Genomic DNA, 21553 nt, shown 5'->3' on the forward strand with positions numbered 1-21553 from the left:
TTCCTCACAGCTGGGGGGTATAGGGCCAAGTTTAAGGTTTGTGTGCCAAACCCAGGGAATGGCCGTGCTCCAGCCGGGATGGTGCTGGCTGTGTCTGAGGAGACAGCTCTTCCTGACCTCTCTGGACCTGGCACTGCCTCTCTGTAATTATGTCTTTAATCCCAGATCGATGAAGACAGTGGCTGGAATGAGAGTAGAGGGAGCTGGTTTGTCCTGGTGGTGGAGGAAAACTGGGAGAGACCCCTTTCTGCGGGCACTTCTTGCCCATCATGGAGCTGTGTCCAGTGCTCAGGGCAGGAATGACAGCTGTGTAGGTAGTGCAGCCCCCCCTGGCACTGAGTCTCTCTGTTTAACATGGCCTGATCCTGCTGGGAGACCCTCCAGTGGCCCCTCCTTGAGCATCCACTGGAGCCAGAGGGTGCGGGACCTGTCCTGTTCCTTCCCTTGCTGTTGTGTTTACTCCCTGTGGAAGGGACGGGAAGGAAACAGCCTCACAGCTGCTCTGGCCCCTTATCTGGGGCCCTAACAACCCTGCAACTTTCATTGTTAGTGTCCATGTTTCCCAGCCCCACTCCCAGGGAATTTGCAGAGGTGGGGATTTGGGGCTGGGGTGTTCCTGTGGGCCCTGCCTGGCAGCCATGTGGGACCAAGGGGGCTCCTGTAACTTCTGTCCATGCTCCCCACAGATCCAGACCCTGCTAGTCTACACTTGCTGCAGGCATGATCCTCTTCATGAGACCAGACCAGCCAAGTCGCTCCTTGCACTCAGGGAGCCTCTGCCCTCCTGTGCCCTAAAAATCTGCCTTTTCTGCATTGGGACAGTTGAGGGCTGGCCAGGGAGCCCAGCTGCTTTGACAAGACCATGTTGTGGAGGATTGCTTCTCCACAGTTCCCCTCTTTTAAAGGGTTTGCTGAAATACCACTCTGGAAACAAATCCCAGCAAGCCAGGGGGACTGCTGGCTGGGATTTTGGATGCTGCAGTTGCATAGGGTGTCTGGGGTGGTAGGACTGCTCTGTGTCCTGCTGGACAACACTGGGATGTGGCAAGGATCTGCTCCCCTTCCATCAGGGAGTCCTGGAAAGGCTGAGGATCTGTGCCCCTGCTTAAAGTGGGTGGTAGCCCACCAGAGATAGGCAGTGTTACTCATGGATGAGAGTTGGGATGTATCAGCACTGTTCTGGAAGGCACCATCCTTCTCCTTTAGAGAATCCTGCTGCAAATCCACAGGGCAGGGGAGCAGCAAGGAAGGGTCAGAGCCATTCCTGCGTTTCCATAGAAGGCTCGGGGAGCTGATCTATTGGAAAAACCTCAGGGAGTACCTGTTGCAAGGTGGGAGGGGTGGAAAGCTGTGTGCATGAGCTGGGAGTCATGTCTGGCAGTCTCCAAAAGCTTGCTTGGGCTCTGGAGGGTGGTGGGCTGCGTTCTCCCTGGGGTGGGTGTGCCGGGTGTGCCACCGCTCCTTCTCCTGCTGGGCACCACGTGGGCACAAGTAGAGCAACTGGATTTTTTTATTGATGAAGGCAGATGACAGAGTGGCAGTGACCAGATGTTGGAACGTGCTGTGGGCGCCCTCCAAAGCACTTGGAAAACATCCACCCTGCATGGCTGGGCTCCGTTGCAGTGGTGCCACCGTGGCTGACACGCGTCTGTGCCCGAAGGAGGCTTTGGGGAGCAGAGCCACAGGAGGAGTGGGGAGGGGTTTGACAGATCAGAAGACTTTACTGAGCTGCTGTGCACCAGCATGTGCTGCAGGATGGGTCTGGAGGTGGCTGCAGGAGGGGGTGGGAACAGGGATGCTGCCTGCGTGAGCTCTCAGCCCGGGTCGTCCTTATCGGCCCTCTGGGGTGGTGGCACTGGGGAGGGGAGTGGGCAGAGCCGCTGTTGGGGACCGTGGGAAAGCAGCCTCTGTGCTGCCTGCCCGGCTCGAGCGAGTCCCCACATGCCTGCCATGACTGCACAGCTTTGGGAAAACCTCTCGGGCTTGCAGGGACTCGGCCGGGCTGTGCGGGAGGGGTGGAGGGCTGAGCCCTGGCCACTCCTCTCCGCCTCTGCCGGTTCTCCCGTCGGTGGGAACAGTGAGGGCTGCTGGTGTCTCCGTGGAGCTTGGGGGGCTGTTACGGGAGCAATGCTGCATTTGCTACCCCACCGACCCTTCCAGACCCATCCCTCAGAGGGAAGGGGGCGGGGGAGAGAGGCACCTGTTTCCCAGTTCCGTGCCCACCCTACCTTCTTGTGTGTGATTTTGACCTGCTCCCGCTGTCCCTGCAGCTCTGTTCCCTCCTGCTTCCTCACTGTGGTGGCTGGGCTGTTTCTCCCATGACTCTCTGCGTCTAGACCTGGCTGTCCCGTGCCTTTGCCAATCAAACCTGAGCTTCCTCCTCTGACAGGTCTGTATGGAAGAATATTGCCTTTCTGTACCAAAATGTTGATTATGGCTCGCTTGCTGTTCTCCTTTGGGCGGGGGTGTTGGAGGGGTCCAGGCCAAAGCCCATTCCCAGGTCTGTGGGCTGAGGATCCTTGGAGGGAGAGCCCTGGTGGATACCTGGAGGGTGGTGAGTTTTGGCAGCAGTCATAGGGGCTCATGTGATTCCCCCTAAAGGGTTCATTCCATCCTCTTTCCTGGCTACGAAGGAGCTGTGGAGCCAGGGCTGTCTCCCCATCTCTTACCATACTAGGGAGGAGGGAGCAGATAAGTAGCATGGCCCTCTCCCTCTGCCCTTCCCTGGAGGAAGCAGTAGGATGTGGGTCACTTCTCATTCTTCAGGAGTGTCCCCTGCCCCGCCCCAGGGACATGCCCTCCTCTCCTGCACCGTCTGCCCGCAGCTTTTCCTTGCCCATGAAGTGTTCCCTCAGCCCACAGCAGCTCTTCTGAACCTGGCTCAGCCCAAGCTGTTTGCTGTGCTGAGGGGACCTTCCGTTCCCACAGTGCCACTTTTCCAAGCTTTAGTGCTGGAGCAGTTTGCATCTGAGTCCTGCTCCAGGACCTTCTTGCCAGCTCTCTGGTGATGGGTGGGAGCGGGTGTTAATGCCATAAGATTTTTTTTTTCCTGTTCTGAAAATCTGTCTTAATGAAATCAGTCTCTTCTGACCGCTCTTCTCTCCTCCTTTCCTCCCCCAAAACCATGTGCAGTGAAGAGAGGGGCTCCTGCCCTTCTGGCTCATTTTTCCCACCCTCACCTTGACACCAAGCCGCCTCTGCTTGTGCCTCCCCGTGCCCCCCGCCCTGCCCACCCTGGGCACCCGTCACCCATGGACGACTCGGAAGTGGAGTCGACCGCCAGCATCCTTGCCTCTGTCAAGGAGCAGGAGGCACAGTTCGAGAAGCTGACCCGGGCCCTGGAGGAGGAACGGCGCCATGTCTCAGCCCAGCTGGAGCGAGTCCGGGTCTCCCCACAGGATGCTGGCCCGGGCTTGGCCAACGGCACGCTCACCCGGCGGCACCAGGTAAAACACCCCCTTGGCAGAGGGGCGTGCACAGGCTCCTGGAGCCCCCGGAGCTGCCTCCCCTCAGCCCTCCTTGGATATGGGAGGTGGAGGAGGGCCTGGCTGTCCTTGTGGCACTGGTGTGCTGGAGTCGGTCTGGGGGTGTGCAGACCTCCCTTGGCAGACAGAGGCTTCAGGAGAGGAGGTGCCAGTCTGGAGGGTCTTGCTGCCAGGTTGGCTCTGCTCTGGTTTTGGGAAGGTCAGAGGTTGACTGTGCTCAGTTCCAGGGCATCTCTGCTCCCCATCCCTCTCAGCTGCTTGGAGGCAGCTGAAATGCTGAGGCTGGGGTGTGCGTCTCCCTCTGTGTGTGACAAAGGGCAAATCCCTGGACTCTCTCTGTCCCCACATGGCCAGGGCTGGGAGAGATCTTCTCTACAGGGCTGGAAATGTGGTTTCATCTGTCTTGGCTTGAGGCGTCTCCTCACTTTCTCAGGCTCAGTCTTGGAGAGGAGTGTTTGGAGGGCTGGTGCATGGTGGTGTGCAGGAGCCAGGTGCCTTTCTGGCTGTGGAAGGTGGTGGTGCCAGGAGGGATCTGTGGGGCAGGGCAGAGTGGACAGAGGAAGAGTTCAAGTGTCAAACAGTATCACCCTGTGGTTGTCCACCGTGTGGCTCTCTGAGGCCTGGGGGGGCCTCTGGGGTCACTGGTGACTCCTGTGTCAGGAGATGTGGAAGGTGTCCAGGGCCCTGCCAGGGAGCAGGGAAGGGTTGTGGCTATTCCATCAGGAGCGTGCGGGAGAGCTGGTTTGTTGGGCTGCCTCTTCCGACTCTTGCCCAGGCTGACCTAGAGGAGATTTGCTGCATGTGGCACAGACCCCTGAGGAGGGTGTTCCTCTGCTGGGGGCTCCCGTGGGGTGCATGGTGGGTGTCTCTGTCAGATGCATGAGATGGGCTGCTCGGGGCCCTGCAGGGAAGTGAGGATGGGTGTAGGAGATCAGTGTGTAGTAACGAGCCCGCTACCCTGCTGTGTTTCAGAACGGACGTTTCCTGGGCGATGCTGACCTGGAAAGGCAGAAATATTCAGATCTGAAGCTCAACGGGCCACAGGTAGGGGGAGCTTAGCCCTCTGGCTGTGGGCAGCCTGCTTGCTGTGGGAAGATGCAGGACAATGCCCCAGTGTCCCCATTCCAACTGGGAGAGGGTGATTTGGGCTCCTTGTGTGGCCACCCTGGCTTAAAGGTACCTTCTTCCAAAAGGTATCAGGGCTGCCTGTGAGGAAAGATCTCTCATCTAGCTGACACCAGGAAGGCCCAGATTGGTGACAGGGCCTGACTGCCTGTCACTTTCTCCCCTCAGGACCACAGCCACCTTTTGTACAGCACAATTCCCAGGATGCAGGACCCAGGCCAGATCGTGGAGGAGACATACACCATGGAAGAGGACCCGGAAGGGGCCATGTCAGTCGTGTCTGTGGAGACATCAGATGATGGGACAACTCGGCGTACAGAGACCACGGTACGAGCCTGGGGACACCATGGAGGGACAGAGCATGAGGAGGGACCCTGGTGGCTGGGTGCTCTGCCATGAGCTGAAACAGGGTGTGAAATGTACCTGAAGTAAAATGCGGGGCTGGAAGGGGAATGCAGGGACATGGTGGGTTTCCTGATGTGAGCGTGCCCTGCACATGTGTCACCCCTTGCAGGTGAAGAAAGTGGTGAAAACTGTGACCACCCGGACGGTGCAGCAGGTGCCGGTGGGGCCTGACGGGCTGCCTTTGGAAACATCCCCCGTCACCAGCAACTACGTCCAGACCATGGACAGGAACTTCCGCAAGAACGGCAACGGGGGCCCCGGCAGCTACCTGGGCCAGGCGGGCACGGCCACCCTCCCTCGCAACTACCACTACCCCGACGGCTACGGCCGCCCCTACGAGGATGGGTACCCGGGCAGCGACCACAGCTACGGCAGCCTGTCCCGTGTCACCCGCATCGACGAGCGCTACCGCCCCTCCATAGACACCTATCGGGCCCCCAGCCGCCAGGACATCTACGGTCCCCAGCCCCAGGTGCGTGTTGGGGGCAGCAACATGGACCTCAACCATTTCCACCCCGAGCCCTACGGCCTGGAGGATGACCAGCGCAGCGTGGGCTTCGAAGATGTGGACTACGGGCTCATGTCTGACTATGGCACGGCCAGGAGGGCGGGCACCCCGTCTGATGCTCGGCGGCGGCTCAGGTACGTGGCTGGAGTCTCTGGGGTGCTCTGGTGGCCCTTGAGCTTTACCATCCTGGGAGGAAGGAGGACTATGGACATAACACTGTGAGCTGAGTCACACGCGGCTCACACAGGAGAAAACTTGCATCCGCTTCTAATTGTCTGCTTAATTGGTGGTTAAACCTGGGTGGTAATTGAGCCGGTTGTCCTGCAGCCAGGAGTTCCAGTGGGCAGCTGGATGTAGCTCCAGGCCCTTCCCTCTGTGCCACCAGGGCTGTGTGTGCCCCAGTGTGGCACATTCCTCTGGGAGCGGTGCCTATGTGGGTTGTGTGTCGGGAGCAGCTGCAGTCCCATGACTGTGCTCTCCCTGAGCCAGGAGCAGCCCCGGGAAGGGGAGCTTAGCCCAGGCTGGGGTGAGCAGGGCTCAGTTCCTGCACAGCCCGACCCTGCTGCAGGGCAGGGCGGGAGAAGCTGCTCAACCTGTTTGGCAGCAGCAGCAGCTTCTCCCCCTTGTGTATCTGTGGTGATGGCTGCTCCTCCACCTTACCTGGGCTATGCTGCCCTCAGAGGCCAGAGCAGGGTCCTGGTGGTTCTTCCTGCTTTGCCAGGCATTCAGGATGTCACCTGCCTGAGGCCATGACTCCTGCCCATTGGTCTCTTGTGCCAGCTGTCCCTGCACAAGCACTGCTTCCTGCTTTGCTTCTGGCTGGGCTGTCAGCAGGGCTTTGGGCAGGTGCTGGGGGATGGCTCTGGGGGTGGTGAGCTAGCATGGAGCAAGGGGCTGAGACAGAGTCCTGGAGATGGAGAAGGGACTGTGCCAGCACCTCCTGAGTGTCCCAGAGTGGGCCCAGGCAGACAGGTAAGGCTTAGCACAGGTGGCCTAAGATCCTGGGACATAAAACAGAGGCAACAGGGAGAGACCTGGGGGAAAGGAGGCTCTTGCCAGCCCCTGTGGAGATCTGCCTGATCCAGGTGCATACCATAAATCCATGCTAGCTACTGGAGGGACTGAAGGAGCAGCTTTGTCTGTCCTTGTGGCTGGTGCCAGCACAAGTGCTTCTGGGCTGTGGTGAACCAGTCGGGGCAGTTGCTCACCCAGATGGATTTGCTCGGCCTCCTCACTTTGTGCAACTTGTGCTGGCTGGAGGAGGGCAGGCAGGGCTGCTCCAGGCTTCTTCCTCCTTGGGCAGCCCAGGACAAGCCAGTGTTGGCAGTTTAGATCACATGGCCATCAGGGAGCATCTTGGGCAGAAGGGGTTACATAAGTGTGTCCAACCCCTGGCTGCTTGTCCAGACAGAGACTCTGGCTTGTGTACTTTCCCTGGGCTGTGGTCTGGGTGGCCTTTGTGACCATGAGCCCTCTCTGCTGTACTGGAAGGCATCTGTGCTCCTGTTCCTCCATGTCCTGGAGGAAGGGGATTACAGGGGTCAAGTGCAGGAACAGCAGCCAGGTGGGAGACTGGTGTATGTGGGTCACGTAGAGGGAGAAGGTCAGCTCTGTTGGAGTTGCAGGAATGGCTCAGGGTATGAAAGATGCGTTGGTGGGCCCCTGAGCCAGCTCTCCCTCTCCCCGAGCAGAGTGATAAAGATCACAGCAATCTGTGGAATCCATGTGCTGTTGAACTTGGCTTGTCCCCCACCTTCTCAGTTACTGTCCACACTGGCTGCCCAGCTCACAGGAATGGGAACAGGGAGAGCAGCGTCCCCCTGCCTCAGAGATGTTTGTCTTGAGCAGGAGCCTGGCTGCTAACGACTTCCTTTGGGGAGGCAGCTTGCCAGGCACACGGAGCCCAAGGAGCTCCTCGAGCCGCGGGACGCTGTGTGTGCTGGCTGCCACTGGCTGCAGAGAGCTCTGGCCCCTGTCTGGGGCTCTTGTCAGAGCTCCCTCTCTGCAGGGAAGGAGGAAAGGGGTTCCTTCCCCTTCCCTACCAGCCCCATCTTGTCTGGAAGGGATCCTACACTGCAGCAGCTGGGATCCTCCACAATTGCAGGGTGGGATGCAGCACCATGGTGGGCCAGGAGCTCCCTTTTGGGGAGCGCGAGTCTTGGCACAGGAGTGGGATCAGCTGCCAGCCGTGTTGGAAAGTGTTGGTGGCTGTGTCTCGCTCCAGCCTCGTACTGCTGCTCCTCAGCACCTCTGAGCAGCCAGGCATGGGTCATTTCCCCACTGGGATCTGCTGGAAGCCAGCCTGGCAGCCTGCTGCCCCACCATGATGTGCCACAGTGCCCGGGGTTGTGTGACTGTGGAAGTGACTCTCTAAAGCTGGTGGCTTGGGCAAGTCCTGTACCAGAGACTGTAGGAGGAAAAGTGATGGCAGCAGCAGGACCTTGTCACTATCCTTGTCAGGATACTCAGGGGCAGGAGCTGCCTGTGCCTGATCCAGGAGCTCCGGAGGTGGATGAGCAGCCCCTGGGGCAGGTGTGAGCTGGAGTGGAGGTGCAAGCCTCTCCTTGGATCTTGCTTGAATGTCTTTTGTGCCCTGGCACAGCAGGGATGACTGAGCTGTCCCCTCCCATCCCTTTCTGCTGGAATTCTACTGGATTCCTCTGCCTGGGTGGGGGAAGGATTATAGTGCCAGTGACTGCAAAAATGGAGAATCTGGGATTTGAGAGGTTTATGGTCTGGGGGTGGGAAATGTTACTTTGGCATGCAGGGCAGTAGTTACACTTTAAACTTCTATGTGCTTGTTTGGGCTCATTCCCAGTGCTGCCAGTCTGTGGATGAGCTGTTCCTGGCCAGGGCAGGGTCTGGGACCATGGCTTTTCCCCTGGCCTGCCCTGGGAGCCATGAGGTTGATCCCTGGAGCCTGTATGGCTCTTGGTGCCCAACTCGGCCTGTCCTCAGGTCAGCAGCACACCTTGCCTGTGGGGCTGGCTCTTGCCTGTGCCCCAGTGCTGGCTCCTGCTTCTCTAGGGGTCAGAGACCAAGATCCAGCTTCATCCGTTCGGGTGGGCTGAAAGGAGCACTGCCTCCCCCAGGTCCAGGACTGTGCTCAGACACCCTCTGCCCTCTCTCCTAGGAGTTATGAAGACATGCTGGTGGATGAAGTGGCCCCCGACCGGTACTACTGGGCCCCTCTGGCCCAGCACGAGCGGGGCAGCCTGGCCAGCCTGGACAGCCTGCGGAAAGGCGGCCCGGCCCCCGGGAACTGGCGCCAGCCGGAGCTGCCGGAGGTCATAGCCATGCTGAGCTTCCGGCTGGATGCTGTCAAGTCCAACGCGGCCGCCTACCTGCAGCACCTGTGCTACCGCAACGACAAGGTGAAGACGGAGGTGCGCCGGCTGAAGGGCATCCCCGTGCTCGTGGGGCTGCTGGATCACCCCAAGAAGGAGGTGCACTACGGTGCCTGTGGAGCTCTCAAGAACATCTCCTTCGGCAAGGACCAGGATAACAAGATCGCCATCAAGAACTGCGACGGGGTGCCTGCGCTGGTGCGCCTGCTGCGCAAGGCCCACGACATGGACCTCACCGAGGTCATCACAGGTAGTTGCTCCAGGAAGGGCAGGACAGGCTGGCCTCTGGGGTGGGGTCTATAGTCAGGGGCCAAGTGTTCACCTTTAACTTGTGGCCTTGCAGGGACGCTGTGGAACCTGTCCTCGCACGACTCCATCAAGATGGCCATCGTGGATCATGCACTACATGCCCTGACCGATGAGGTGGTCATTCCCCGCTCTGGCTGGGAGCGGGAGCCCAACGAGGATTCCAAACCCCGCCATATAGAGTGGGAGTCAGTGCTCACCAACACTGCTGGCTGCCTTAGGTATGGATCTGGCAGAGCACTGGCCTGGGTTTGGGCTGCCACACTCTTTCTGGGCTGTTCCTGGCACTTGCAGGGGACTGTGGAGCAGCTGCTCTCATAAGACAGCTGCTGGTGGTGCAGGTCTTGAGTCTGGAGGCATTTACCCTCAGTGAGGGGAGCTACAGGAGCTGTTTTCTCTCTTGAGCTGTGTGGGGTGTGGGCTGTCCCTTGCCTGTCCTCAGCTGTCTCTCTCATGAGGGCTCTCTTCTGCCTGCCAGGAATGTGAGCTCGGAGCGGAGCGAGGCCCGTCGGAAGCTGCGGGAATGTGACGGGTTGGTGGACGCCCTGATCTACATCGTGCAGTCCGAGATCGGCCAGAAGGACTCGGACAGCAAGGTACCACAGTGGGACTGGTGTTGGGAAAGGGAGAGCCTGAGTGGGGTGCACCTGGCACTCTTGGACCAGGAGGTGTCTGGCACTCAGCCTGCAGTTTGGGTTGGAATGTTGGCCCTCCAACAGGGGCCTGATTGTGTCACTCATCCCCACACCACTGTCACCTGACAGTGGCTTCCTGATCAGGGCTTCCTGATCAGCCTGGATAAGGCCTTGGCTTGAATTTTCCTTGAGCTTTAAGTTGAAGGCTGGGCCAGGCCCTTGCTCACAGACCTGGAGTGCTGCTGCCTGACTCTGACTCAGACACTCTGGTTCTCTCCCCAGCTGGTGGAGAACTGTGTGTGCCTGCTGAGGAACCTGTCCTACCAAGTCCACCGTGAGATCCCCCATGCAGAGCGCTACCAGGAGACGCCCCTTGTCCCTGCCAACAACGCCGGGCCCCACAATGCCAGCTGCTTCGGGGCCAAGAAGGGCAAAGGTTCGTGTGCCAGCAGCAGGGAAGGGGAGGGAGGGGACAGAGACAGATGTTGAGGGCGGTCTGGGGTCTTTGTGCTTGTACTCGGGCATCTTGTGTGAAGCCTGAAGGGCAGCTTTCTCTGGACGTGCAGTGATCCTTGCTTCCCTGGCTCTGGGAGCTGTTGCTTGGCTTGCCCAAAGCGTTTGACACAAGCTGTGGTGGGTGTCTGTGGTGGAGGGATGGTGACGGGTACATGTCCACTAATTCCACGCCTTCCCTTTTCTCCTGTGTTGCCCCTTCCCCTTCCCTTTGCTTTCTTGCCAAATGATCTGCCCCATGACGCTGTCGGCACTTCTCTCCTCCTGCCTCCCTTCTCTCCTGTCCTTCTCTCCGCCTCACCAATAGACGAGTGGTTCTCCAGAGGTGAGTGCGCTCTTGGTTTTACTTTTTCCATGGTTTAATTGGGTGCTTTCTCCAGCTCTCTTTGCCCCCCTCCCCAGCTGGGCACATTCTGCCTGCAGTGTGGCTAAAGCCCCCAGTGTCCCCTCCTGTGACACGCTGGTCGCTTGGCTTCAGCTCACCTCTGGGCTTGTTCCTGCAAGTGCCAAAGAGCTGTTGGGCCGAGGCCGGTGGGGAGGAGTCTCACACCTCTCCACTTGCCCTTCAAAGGTAAAAAGCTCCCAGAAGACCCTGGTGCCGACACAGTGGATTTTCCCAAAAGAACAACTCCAGCCAAAGGTATGCTCCTTGAGAGGTTATGCAGGACTTGGGTGTCAGGGCAGCTATTGCTACAGCAGCCTGGGAGATGAGCAAGTGTGAGGAGCTGTTTCCCATTGAAGTGAGCCTCTCCAATGGGCAGAAGATGGGTTTGGAGTAGGAATGTCCAAGGCCCTGTTTAAAACATGAGCTCTGCCAGTACTTGTGAGGATCTTGTGCATGCCTGAGGTCAGCGCTGCCTCAGGACAGGCTTCAGAGGGAAATACTGCCCCAGGGGCTGAGGGACAGCACAGTAACACAGCCCTCTGTGGTGGTCTCAGACTTGCCAGCACAGTTGCCCTCTTGCCTGCTCTTCACTCCTGGGCATGAAGAACAGACATGAGTTAAAGCTAAAATCTCTGTCCTAAATTGTTCCCCAGCCATGAAAATGAGGAAGGGTCATTCCCAGAAGCCTCTGGAGACAAGTGTCTCACTGCATGTGAATTACAGCCCCATACCAAGCAGTGGCTGAGGTTTCTGGTACCCTGGGGCAGCCTGGCCCTCTCTGTGCTAAGGATCCCACCCCCTGGGAGCTTGGGTAGAAGCTTCCAGCTTTGTCTGCCCAGCAGTGCCCCTTTGGATTGGGCAGACACTAGCAGAGCCCTTGGATAAAACCTTCCTACCCGTGTCCTCCTGGCAGGCTACGAGCTCCTCTTCCAGCCAGAAGTGGTGCGGATATACATCTCCCTCCTGAAGGAAAGCAAGACTCCAGCCATCCTGGAGGCTTCAGCAGGAGCCATCCAGAACCTGTGTGCTGGCAGCTGGACGGTGAGTGTCCACGGAGCTGGCGGTGTGACAGGGAAGGGGAGCCGGGAACACCACCCGTGGGGCTGGCAGCGGTGTCCCCAGCCCCGGGTGACACGGTGGCCCTGTGCCTCCCCGCAGTATGGCCGGTACATCCGCTCAGCCCTGCGCCAGGAGAAGGGGCTCTCCGCCATCGCCGACCTCTTGACCCACGACAGCGAGCGCGTGGTGAAAGCGGCGTCCGGGGCCCTGCGCAACCTGGCCGTGGACCTGCGCAACAAGGAGCTCATCGGTGAGGACGGCACGCTCCCTGTATCCATGTAGGCTAGGCAGGAGCTTCCTCCTTCTCCTCTTGGCTCCTGGGGAAGTGTGTGGGCACAGCATCAGCCCAACCTCTGTCTGTTGCCCTCACCCAGAGCAGAGAGTGCTGAGCTCTGCAGATGGGTCACCTGTCAGTGGTTTTCCCTTCAGTCCTGTTCCCTGCTTGCTCACTCCCAGCTCTTTATCCTTCCCAGGCAAACATGCCATCCCCAACCTAGTGAAGAACCTGCCTGGAGGCCAGCAGACCCCTGCCAAGAACCTCTCTGAGGACACAGTGGTGTCAATCCTGAACACCATCAATGAAGTGATTGTGGACAACCTCGAGGCGGCCAAAAAGCTCCGGGAAACACAGGGGATCGAGAAGCTTGTGCTGATCAACAAATCTGGGTAGGTTTTGCTCAAGGGATGATGCCAGGGATGGAGAGGAGCTTCACTTTCTCTGGGTCTCTAAACATCTCTTCTTTCACCTCTTTCTAGGAATCGCTCAGAGAGAGAAGTCCGAGCAGCCGCCCTCGTCTTGCAGACAATCTGGGGCTATAAGGAGCTGCGGAAGCCCCTTGAGAAGGAAGGCTGGAAGAAGTCAGATTTCCAGGTGTGGGGATGCCCTATGGTGGCCAGGGTGGTAGGTGGGATCCTGCAGTAGGGAGAAAGGTGTTCATGGAGCTTGGCAGTACTGGCCTGTGGCTCTTCACCTTGCTGGTGGCGGTGGACACCCACAGAGGTGTCCCTGTGCTGTTTTTCAGCCACTGGCCAGCAGGAAGTCTCTGCTAGGAACACACTGTAAAGTGTCATGCCCTGTGTCCCACATGAGCATGAGGCAGGAATTTTGTCACTCTAAGTGCTGCTGTGGCAGTGTTGAAGAACAGGATTCTCCCAGGCTCAGTTTCCTTCCCGAAAGCAGGGATTACCTTTGCTGTTGCAGGGCCAGGCACTGCCCCAGTCCAGGCAGGGCCCCCCGCTCTGATGGGGGTGCAGTGGGGGCTTCAGCACCTTCTGCTTACTTTGGGCCCCCTACTCAAGGGCTGTGGGAGGGTTCCTGGCTTTGTGTTGGTGCTGGAGGGTTGGAATGTGCTGATGAGGAAGGAATCTCTGGGCCCAGGGATCTGAGTGGTCACTGTCTGTTGCTGTAGGTGAACCTGAGCAATGCCTCTCGGACCCAGGGAGGCAACTCCTTTGATGACAGCACCTTGCCTCTCATTGACAGGAACCAAAAAACAGGTATGTGCTTGCCTTCAGCACCTGTGCCTGCCATCATCCCTCTGCCTTGTGGGTACTCGGGGCAGCTGGCGTTTGTCCCCTCCCTTGCTCTTCAGCTTTGGCTTCCCTGGCAGCCTCAGCTGCTCACACAGGGCCATTAGTATGGGCCTTGGGTGGCTTTTCTGGCCATCAGTTTGGGCCTTAGATGGCTTCTTGGGGCTGGCACTGTAGGTCCTTGGGTCACAGAGCTGCAGCTGCAGCTGGGCCTGGGCTCCCCCAGCTGGGGCAGGGAGCAGTTCCTCTGCAGCTCCTGGCTGCAGGAACTGTTCCTGATGTGCTCTCCTGTGCTTGTAGACAAGAAATCCTCCCGGGAGGAGATCCAGATGAGCAACATGGGACCAGGTAGGAGAGGGACTCCCTCAGTATGTGGGGAGCAGGGCAGAATGCACATTTCTTGTGGGGATGGTGCAGCTCCCCCATGGAGGTGACATGACTGACTGACTGTCCCCTCTCCTGCTCCAGACAACTATTCCACACTCAATGAGCGGGACCACAGCAGGACACTGGACCGATCTGGTGACCTCGGAGAGATGGATCCGGTGAAGGCAGCGCCGTTGATGGTGAGCAGCTCTCTTTAACTCAGGAACAGTGGGAAATGCCATATCACTGTCCTGTCTGACAGAGGAGAGGAGAGCTGGGCTCCCACAACTAACACCCCCCATGCCATGGCCCCTACTAACCGCATGTGTCTGCAGCAGGAGGAGGGGCAGGAGTCACAGCCTGAGGTAGAGGAGGAGGCTGAGAAGGAGAAGGAAGATGCTGCTGTGCCCTCCCCCATGTTGGTATGTCCCACGGTGTCCTGCCCAATCTGACAGTGGTGACAGATCCTGCTGTGCTCTTAGGGGTGCTTGACCAGCCAAATCCTGCTCCAATCACTGCTGCTGCAATCACTGGTGCTGTGATCCTGCCTCCACCCTCACTCCCGCTCCAGCCTTAACACCTGTCCCTCTCTCTCTCTCTCCACAGCAGAAGATCTAGCTGGCCTCCCTGCCTCTGTTCCATTTGGGTTGATAATATATTATATATATAAATATATAACTCTTCATGGTGGAATGGACCGACTTTTACCTTGTCTTATTGTTGGAATTTTGCTGGACTCTCTGTGCCAACCATCCAGCCAAACGCCTGGGCCGGGTCCCCAGGGCAGCCCGGGCCACTTGGTCTCCTCCGGGCTGCTGCACCTCCCTGTTCTGGGACACCACCACTGAGAACTCCTCCTCCCGTCCTCCACCACCTCCTTCCTCCTGAGAGTAAAACCTTCCTGCCTGACTCTGCCGGATCAGCCGGCGTGGATGCTGCACAAGGACTCGGATCTCTGCCTTGACCAGGAGCTGCCTTCTCTCCCATGCCTTCCCCCTGCTCCGAGGTGTCTTGCAGGGACAGGGACTGGGACCTCACTCGCCGCCGCCTTGTTTTTGGTTTGGTTTTGTTGCCTATAGGATATATTTTTTTTGTGTGGGATCACTCTTCAACCAGCGCCATGGGGACAGCAGGAGCATCCCTCCTCCCTGAGGGCTGCAGGACCAGAGTCCAGGGGCTGGAGGCACAGGGGCCAGGGGAAGGAAAACCAGCAATAATGTCTCTTGCTTTGCTCTAGATAAGGCTTTGGGGGCATGGGAAGGGAGATCCAGCTCTGGGTCCTGCAGAGGGGTCTGGATGGGGCCCTGGCTTCCACCCAGTGCCTGTGTGAGGAGGATCCTTCTGTGAGGAAGGAGGTCAGTGCTGGGGCATGGGCCAGGGTCCCCACGGAGGGAGGAGATGCGGCAGGGTTTTGGGGAGAGCAGGCGGCTCAGGGCGCACTGTGCTGGGCACTTGGAGCCAGGATCCCGCAGTGCTGCCCCACTGACTTTATCTTGACACGTGCCTTTCTTTTGCCACTGTGAAATAGCTCTTTGAATCGTACTGTCCAGCTGCTTCCCTGGGAAAGGGGAGTTTCCTGGCATTCCGGCAGGGCTGAGCTCTTCCCTTCCCCGCTGGGAGCCTTACCTGTCTGCAGTGGGGCTGGGAGCCTCTTTTGGGGGGAGCCCAACCCCCCTGCCCTTGCTGAGAGGGTGCGGGGTGCTCATCTGCATCCTGGCCTGGGCTGCCACAGGAGTTGGGATGTGCTCCTCCTCCTCCTCCTCCTCTGGCTGTGGTGCTGGAGCACATCCATGTGCTGTGATCTTTTGGGGGGCCGTGGGGCTCCCTGTGCAACTGGAAGCCTCTGTAGGAGGCTGCAAACTGGAGCAGGAGCCCTCCTAGCCCGGGGTTCCCCCCAGGGTGGGCTCTTGGGGCACAGGGAGGTGGCCGGGGCAGAGCTGGTGCCTTGCTCCTGCCCCACTTCCCCCCCAGCTCCGTCTGGGTCTGCCCTGCTTCCAGCCCCACCTCAGCTCAGTTGGGTTTTGTTCTGGGGTCTAACTCTTCTCTTTTCCTTTAAATATGTAAAACACTAATTCCTTTTTAATTTTTAATTCCAAATGAACCAAAAAAACAGCATCCCCCTTCTCTCCTCCTTGGCCCTGGTGGGAAGGGGGCCCAAGGAGGTGGGGAGGGGGAAGCGCCAAGCCGTTCCTTGTCTGATTCCTGTGCACACTCTTGTAACGCTTTTAAAACAAAATGATTTTTTTATATAAATAAAGTTTTTAAAGTGTGATGTGTGCCTGCCCCTTTGGTGTTTCTGCCTTTGCTGCTGGACCTAGCTGCTTTTTCCAGGAGTGGTGCTGGTCTCCATGGCTCCCAGAGGTGTCACTGCGACAAACCATGTGGTATTTCCCAGCCCTCCCACCTTGCCTTGCACCCTTGTCCCCAAAGCCACCAGTAAGCAGAGAGAAGGCAGTACCAGGTGTTTTATTGCTTCAAGTCCAAGGAGCAATGTCAGGGATGTCTTGCAGAGAGGGGGCCAAGGAATGATGCCTGGCTTGGCAGACACAAGGCTGGGGACAGTTGAGCGGGACCAGCGCCAGGCATGTTGATGGGTGGGATGTGAGGTGTGTTTGGGTCAGAAGGGACAGTGCCAGGCACGTTGATGCTGGGGCCATCCAGGCAGGGAGGCTATGTGCTGGGCAGCTGGGGCTCAGAGAAAGAGCTTGTCATAGCAGGGCTGGCAGTACATCTTGTCACCGTGCTCGTGGAAGGTGCCCTTGTGCAGCCGGCCCAGGCAGTAGGCGCAGACGAAGTGCTCGGGGTGGTACCTGCGCCCCGCAGCTGTGATGCAGCGTCCGGTGACGGGGCGGCCGCAGCCCTGGCAGATGGTGCCCTGCCGCTGGTGGAAGTGCAGCTCGCAGTAGGGCCTCCCCTCCAGCTCGAAGAAGGACCCGCTGGTGAAGCCAGTCAGGCACTCCTGGGGGAAGGAGAGAGGAAGGCTGGCGTGGCCCTGGGAACACCCCCAGTCTGTGCATCCCCGCCGTCCCACTCACCGTGCACACGAAGCACTCGGTGTGCCAGACACCCTGCAGGGCTGACAGGTAGTTGTCAATGACAGGGCGCTCACAGCCCTGGCATTTGGGGGCGAACATGGCCAGGAAGTCCTGGTGGCAGTACGGCTTCCCATTGCGCTCCAGGAACCCTGTGGGGAGGGGATTGGAATGGGCACCCACCTGGCGATGGCTCACACTAGGGATGACAGTGGGACATGGACATGGTGGTACCCAGGATAGGAGGCAAGGGAGAGACCGTGGGGAGCTGTCAGATGGGGTGATAAGTGCAAGAGCAGGGGATACCTGGGGTGGGGGTAGGACCCTCGCACCTGTTCCTTGAGACATACCCTCATCTCCAAACACCTTCCCGCAGTGTGCACAGAAGAAGTGCTCGGGATGCCAGGTCTGCTCCAGGGCCGTGAGGACTTTCTGCAGGAAAAGCCGAGGTGAGGGGGCTGGGGGGAAGCGGGGGAGGCCGGGGGGTGGGTGGGTCACTCCCTCACCTCGCGGATGGGGCCGGCGCAGTAGGCACAGCGCGGGGAGAAGGCCTGGTGATAATCCTCCTCACAGAACGCCCGCCCGCCCTGCTCGAAGAAGGGCCCCTTGTCCAGCTCCTGCCCGCAGTGGGCACAGGTGAAGTGCTCGGGGTGCCAGGTTTTGCCCAGGGCTGTGAGCACCTGTGAGGAGGAGGCACGGGGGCTGTGAGGGCGGCTCCGGGGGGATGCCCAGGGGTGCCAGGCTGGCAGCGGGGGCTCACCTTGCCAGCGATGGGCTTGCGGCAGGCAGCGCAGATGCCGGCGGGCGCGGCCATGATGCCCAGCTCCTGCAGGTCCCGTGTGAGGCTGTCCAGCATGTTGTCCAGCAATGACTCTGTGGGCACCCCAGCTCCCTGCCCTGCAGCTGCCAGCTGCCAGGAAGAAGGATGGTGAGGTCCAGGTGAGGGCCAAATCCCCCAGCCTGGTGCCCCAGGGCCAAGGCTCACCTTGCTCTCCGTGTGGCCCAGGTCAGCCAGGAGCTCATCCAGCTGCCGGGCGGCCTCCGTGTGTGGGGGTGAAGGGAGCCGTGGCTTTGGGACTGGCACAGGGGTGCTGGACATGGCAGAGAGGGGAGATGCTGTGGTGTCCACCCCAAAGTCAGGACCAAGGCCCCCTCCACCCCTGCCAACACAGACAGCCCTTTCCCACAGGCCACCACAGGGAACACTGCAGGTTTGCAGGACACAGTCTGTCCCAGGTGACCCTGGATGGCAGACCCCAGCAAGGAACAGACAGCCCTAGATGGCTTTGCACTCCCATGGCCGTTTTTACCTGTACACTGAATCCAAACCTTCTTCTGGAGGCTGAGCTCGAGGTGGCAGTGGCACCTGAAAGGACAAGCCCTCGTGGCAGAGCCCTCAGGGTGCTCCCCTGGCAGCTTCCCCTGCCCAGCTCCACGACCAGCCCATCATGAGCTGAGGGGTCTCTGCGCTCAGGTGTTACCTTCAGGGTACTGAGCTGGGCATCCTGGCAGGAGCTTGCTCCCTGCAGTGCATGGTCCTTGGAGGCCAAGCAGGAACTCTGCTCCAGTTCTTCCAGCAAAGCATCTGCACAGAGACACCCGGGTCAGGCCCCACAGCCACCAACTGCCCCCCCTGCGGTCTTGTACCACTCCCAAAATCTCAGGAGCAAAAGGTGTCACAGCAGGTCCTGCTGGCCAGCTGCCAGCCCCGAGGGGCCCTGAGCGCCCTCTCCAAGGCCCCCATCCCAGTGCAGGATGTGTCCACCTTCCCAAAGAGTGTGCGTGGGGCAGAGTCCTGCCCCCACACACCATCCCTGGCCAGCAAAGAAACCTCTGTCAGTCCTCAGCTTGGCCCAGCACAAGCCCTGGCAGGGAAAAGCTCAGCCTGGGCCCATCCTGCGTGTCCAGAGCACCACTTCCCCCAAGGTGGGCCGAACAGCTTCCCTTTCCTCTTTCACCCCTCTGCCTTGGCTGTCCCTCGCTCTGGGAAACAGGGGATGCCCCCAGCAGTGTGGCTGCTTCCCCGACCCCAGCTCCCCACCCCAGGCCAGGGATGGCTCCCAGCTCCCGCTGGGTGCAGCCAGGGTTGCGGCGCTGCCTCAGCCCATTTCCTGCTCTCAGGCTGGCTCCATTTTTGGCCAAGTGCTCGCTCGACCACTGGCCCCACTGTTCCCTTGGGGTGGGGGATGCACAGGAGGGAGCAGGGCTCCAAGGCTGCCCCTCAGCGTCATCCCCTCCCGGTCCTGAGGCACAGGAAGGAAGAGGCTCCCTGGAGGTACCAAAAATGTGACCCCAAGCCAGACCTGGCTGTAGGATCAGCTCTGGAGAGGCTAAACTTACCCAAATCCTCCATTCTGCCTGGGCGTGGGGTCGCAGGGCAGGGGCAGCACCCCGAGGTGCTGAGATGGCAGCAGAGGCTGCGCCGGCTCTGTTCCGGTCTCGCCTCCGCCCCCCGCGCCGGGGTTTGTCACCCCGGGTTTCCTTTGTGGGCTGCACACACCACGTGTGACGGGCACAGCTGGGGCACAGGGAGCCACAAACAGCCCAGGCTGGGGCTGCAGAGGGGAGAAACTGACCAAGGGGCTGCCCAAGGAGCTCCAGGCGCCAAGACGTGGATGTTCTGCTGACCCAGGCCCTGTGCAGAGGCCACTGGCCACGTGTGACAAAGGATGGCATCCCTGTCCTGGCTAGAAATGATTTGTGGCAGCATGATGGAGCAGTGCTGCCACATTCCAGCAGAACCTTGCCTTTGGGGGGATGCTTCTGGACCCTCATAATCAATTTCCAGGTAACAGCAAATCCCTTTTTGGCAGAGAAATCTCCTGGCACTGCTGGGAGCAGGCAGTGGATGTGGAAACAGCTCCAGGGGACTGGGGGAATGCCAGAGGTGGGTGCACATGGCTTGGTGTGTACTTTGGGCTCTTGTTTGGTGTTTGGAGGAGGCAGCACCTGGTGGGTGACCAACAACCTCTCTGTCACCTTGGCCACCAGCCCTGACAACGTGTCACCAGGTCCTGGCTTGGCTCCTCTTTAGCCCAGCCACAAAAACCTCCGGAGCAAAGGTTAAGAGCCACAGACTCCATGCTCTCTGTGGGGAGGCACCAGCACCCTCATGGTGGGTCAGGCTGGCCCTGCCTTGGCCCCGCTCCTGGGCACTGCTGAGCCCCCGTGGGTGGGACGGGCTGGAGCTGAGCCCCTCAGCTGCCACCTCAGGGCTCACTTCATTCCTGACTCCATTTTGTCACCTGCTCACAGCAGGGACATCCAGCCCAGCCCTGCCCCAGGAAAAGGCCCTGGGGCCACCAACCCGCTGTGTCTGGGCTGTGTCCAGGCCAGGAATGCTGAGAGCCACCCACAGCCCAGGGGAGGCACTGCTGCTCTCACTGCTCAGGGCTGCCTGGCCATGGGATCCTGGTGTCAGGCACTTCCCTTTCTGCACTTCGCAGAACCTTCCTGTCTGCAGAAGGTTTTGGGCTATTTTTAGCTTTCTCAGTGATTTAGTGATGTGTGAGCCCGAGTGCACATGAGCATCTGGAGCTGGAATATCTTAAAACTTGTCCTTACAGAGCCCAGAGGCCAAAGGCTGAGCTGTGACCGGCCCTGAGCTCTGCTCCCCTGTTCCAACAAGAATTAAGTGACCCCAGCCTTGCCTGCAGAGGGGAAATCAGTCATGGCAATGGCAGGGACAGGTTGGCACAGGGCTGACCAAAAGCAGGGACAGGAGGAATCCCTGTGCAAGGATGCCGAGGTTTTCTTTAATGCAAGAACATTCTCCTCCCTCCCAGTGTCTGGGTCAGGGGAATGTGGTCTCTGCACAGTGAGGGGGTTTATTAGCACACTCTCAGGAACTGTTGGGCAGACTTTTGTTTTCTAGGAACATGGCAGAGCTCAGGACTTGAAATGCAGAAGCAGAAAGGATTTGAAATGCAGAAGCAGAAGGAAGCAGCAGGCGCTCAGAGCCCTCTCACTGCTGGGAACCAGTTCAGCAAGCAGGATTTTCCAGCTCAACGCTGCGGGCTCTTTGAACCCCTGTGATTTTTACTTTTTGTCTCCTGAGGGAGGATGAGGAGCACCTTGTTCTGGGCAAGAGCCACTCTTTGTTCTCCTGTCATAAAACGCTGGGTAAGATTGGCTAAACCCTCGGCTCCAGAGCCAGCGCACCCCAGTCCTGCTCCCCAAGGTCCTGGCCTGGTGTCACATCCTGCTGCAGGATCAATCCAGGTCCAAAAGCCACCGAGACGGCTGGGACAGCAGGGAAGGGGACAGAGTGGCGACCGTGACAAAACCCGCTCCCGGTGGCGCCTTCAGCGTCTGCGGGTGCGAAGTTTTGGGGTTTTGTGTGGGCTCAATGTGTTAGTGCAGTTCCAGTGGGACAATCAGGTGCTGCTGGGGTTGTTTTGGAGAGGGACTCGGGCCTTGGAGACCACGGGGACGGGTGCCACCCCCCGCACAGCCCCTCTCGGTGTTCCTGCCCAGAGGCCGTTCGCGGCAGGGACACGGCCGCGAGCGCTGCCTCAGCTCCGGTGGAACTACAACTCCCGACAGGCACCGCGCATGCGCGGCCGGGAACGGAAGCGGGCGGGGCCCGGGCTGTGTGCCCCGCCCCCCTTGCGCCGGCCACCATTTTGTCACCGACTTTCACCCGCCGCCCGACGGGGCGTTTTTTTTTTCTTAAAGGAGAAGCGGTAGCAAAAAGCGGCCCGGCCGCCAGGCTCCGCGGGTACTACGGGCGGCGCCGCAGCCCCGCGGCACGGAGCAGCCGCGTGGGGCGAGGCGGCGAACAGCTTCCCCTGCCAGGCCTCGCCCGAGGGGCAAAGGGGCCCGGGGGCAGGCGGAGGGGCGCAGGCAGCGGCGGCG

General features: G+C 59.5%; 2 protein-coding genes and 1 long non-coding RNA gene across 10 annotated transcripts in view; 2 read left to right on the top strand and 1 right to left on the bottom strand.

The window, feature by feature from the left end:
• The window catches only part of CTNND1 (catenin delta 1), a 27200-nt gene extending 11264 nt beyond the window's left edge, over positions 1–15936 (top strand). The window contains exons 2-20 of one of the 8 annotated variants that reach the window (XM_059848698.1): positions 2271–2389; positions 3133–3446; positions 4458–4529; positions 4779–4937; positions 5125–5657; positions 8657–9120; positions 9214–9397; positions 9655–9772; positions 10094–10247; positions 10896–10964; positions 11623–11750; positions 11868–12018; positions 12242–12434; positions 12525–12639; positions 13178–13265; positions 13599–13646; positions 13767–13864; positions 14003–14086; positions 14274–15936. In XM_059848698.1, coding sequence (XP_059704681.1) covers positions 3252–3446; positions 4458–4529; positions 4779–4937; positions 5125–5657; positions 8657–9120; positions 9214–9397; positions 9655–9772; positions 10094–10247; positions 10896–10964; positions 11623–11750; positions 11868–12018; positions 12242–12434; positions 12525–12639; positions 13178–13265; positions 13599–13646; positions 13767–13864; positions 14003–14086; positions 14274–14282 — 2862 coding nt within the window. In that variant the 5' untranslated portion in view covers positions 2271–2389; positions 3133–3251 and the 3' untranslated portion in view covers positions 14283–15936. Of the gene's footprint in view, positions 1–2270; positions 2390–3132; positions 3447–4457; positions 4530–4778; positions 4938–5124; positions 5658–8656; positions 9121–9213; positions 9398–9654; positions 9773–10093; positions 10248–10895; positions 10965–11622; positions 11751–11867; positions 12019–12241; positions 12435–12524; positions 12640–13177; positions 13266–13598; positions 13647–13766; positions 13865–13999 lie in introns of all 8 variants that reach the window. The other 7 variants (XM_059848697.1, XM_059848696.1, XM_059848695.1 and 4 more) reach the window with 7 other exon arrangements.
• Positions 15937–16111: 175 nt separating this feature from the next.
• On the bottom strand, positions 16112–19181 carry LPXN (leupaxin). Its single transcript, XM_059848703.1, has 9 exons — positions 19037–19181; positions 18178–18281; positions 18007–18062; positions 17682–17787; positions 17457–17606; positions 17203–17376; positions 17047–17128; positions 16700–16848; positions 16112–16623 (listed from the first exon to the last, which is right to left on the bottom strand). The coding sequence occupies exons 1-9, from the start codon at positions 19047–19049 to the stop codon at positions 16357–16359; spliced, it is 1101 nt and encodes a 366-aa protein (XP_059704686.1). The 5' UTR covers positions 19050–19181; the 3' UTR covers positions 16112–16356.
• Positions 19163–20833, top strand: LOC132328674 (uncharacterized). Its single transcript, XR_009486825.1, has 2 exons — positions 19163–19484; positions 20571–20833. It is a non-coding gene; the product is annotated as an uncharacterized LOC132328674 (long non-coding RNA).
• Positions 20834–21553: the final 720 nt, after the last annotated feature.

This window comes from Haemorhous mexicanus, chromosome 6 (genome assembly GCF_027477595.1).
Source record: "Haemorhous mexicanus isolate bHaeMex1 chromosome 6, bHaeMex1.pri, whole genome shotgun sequence".
Lineage (NCBI taxonomy): Eukaryota > Metazoa > Chordata > Aves > Passeriformes > Fringillidae > Haemorhous > Haemorhous mexicanus.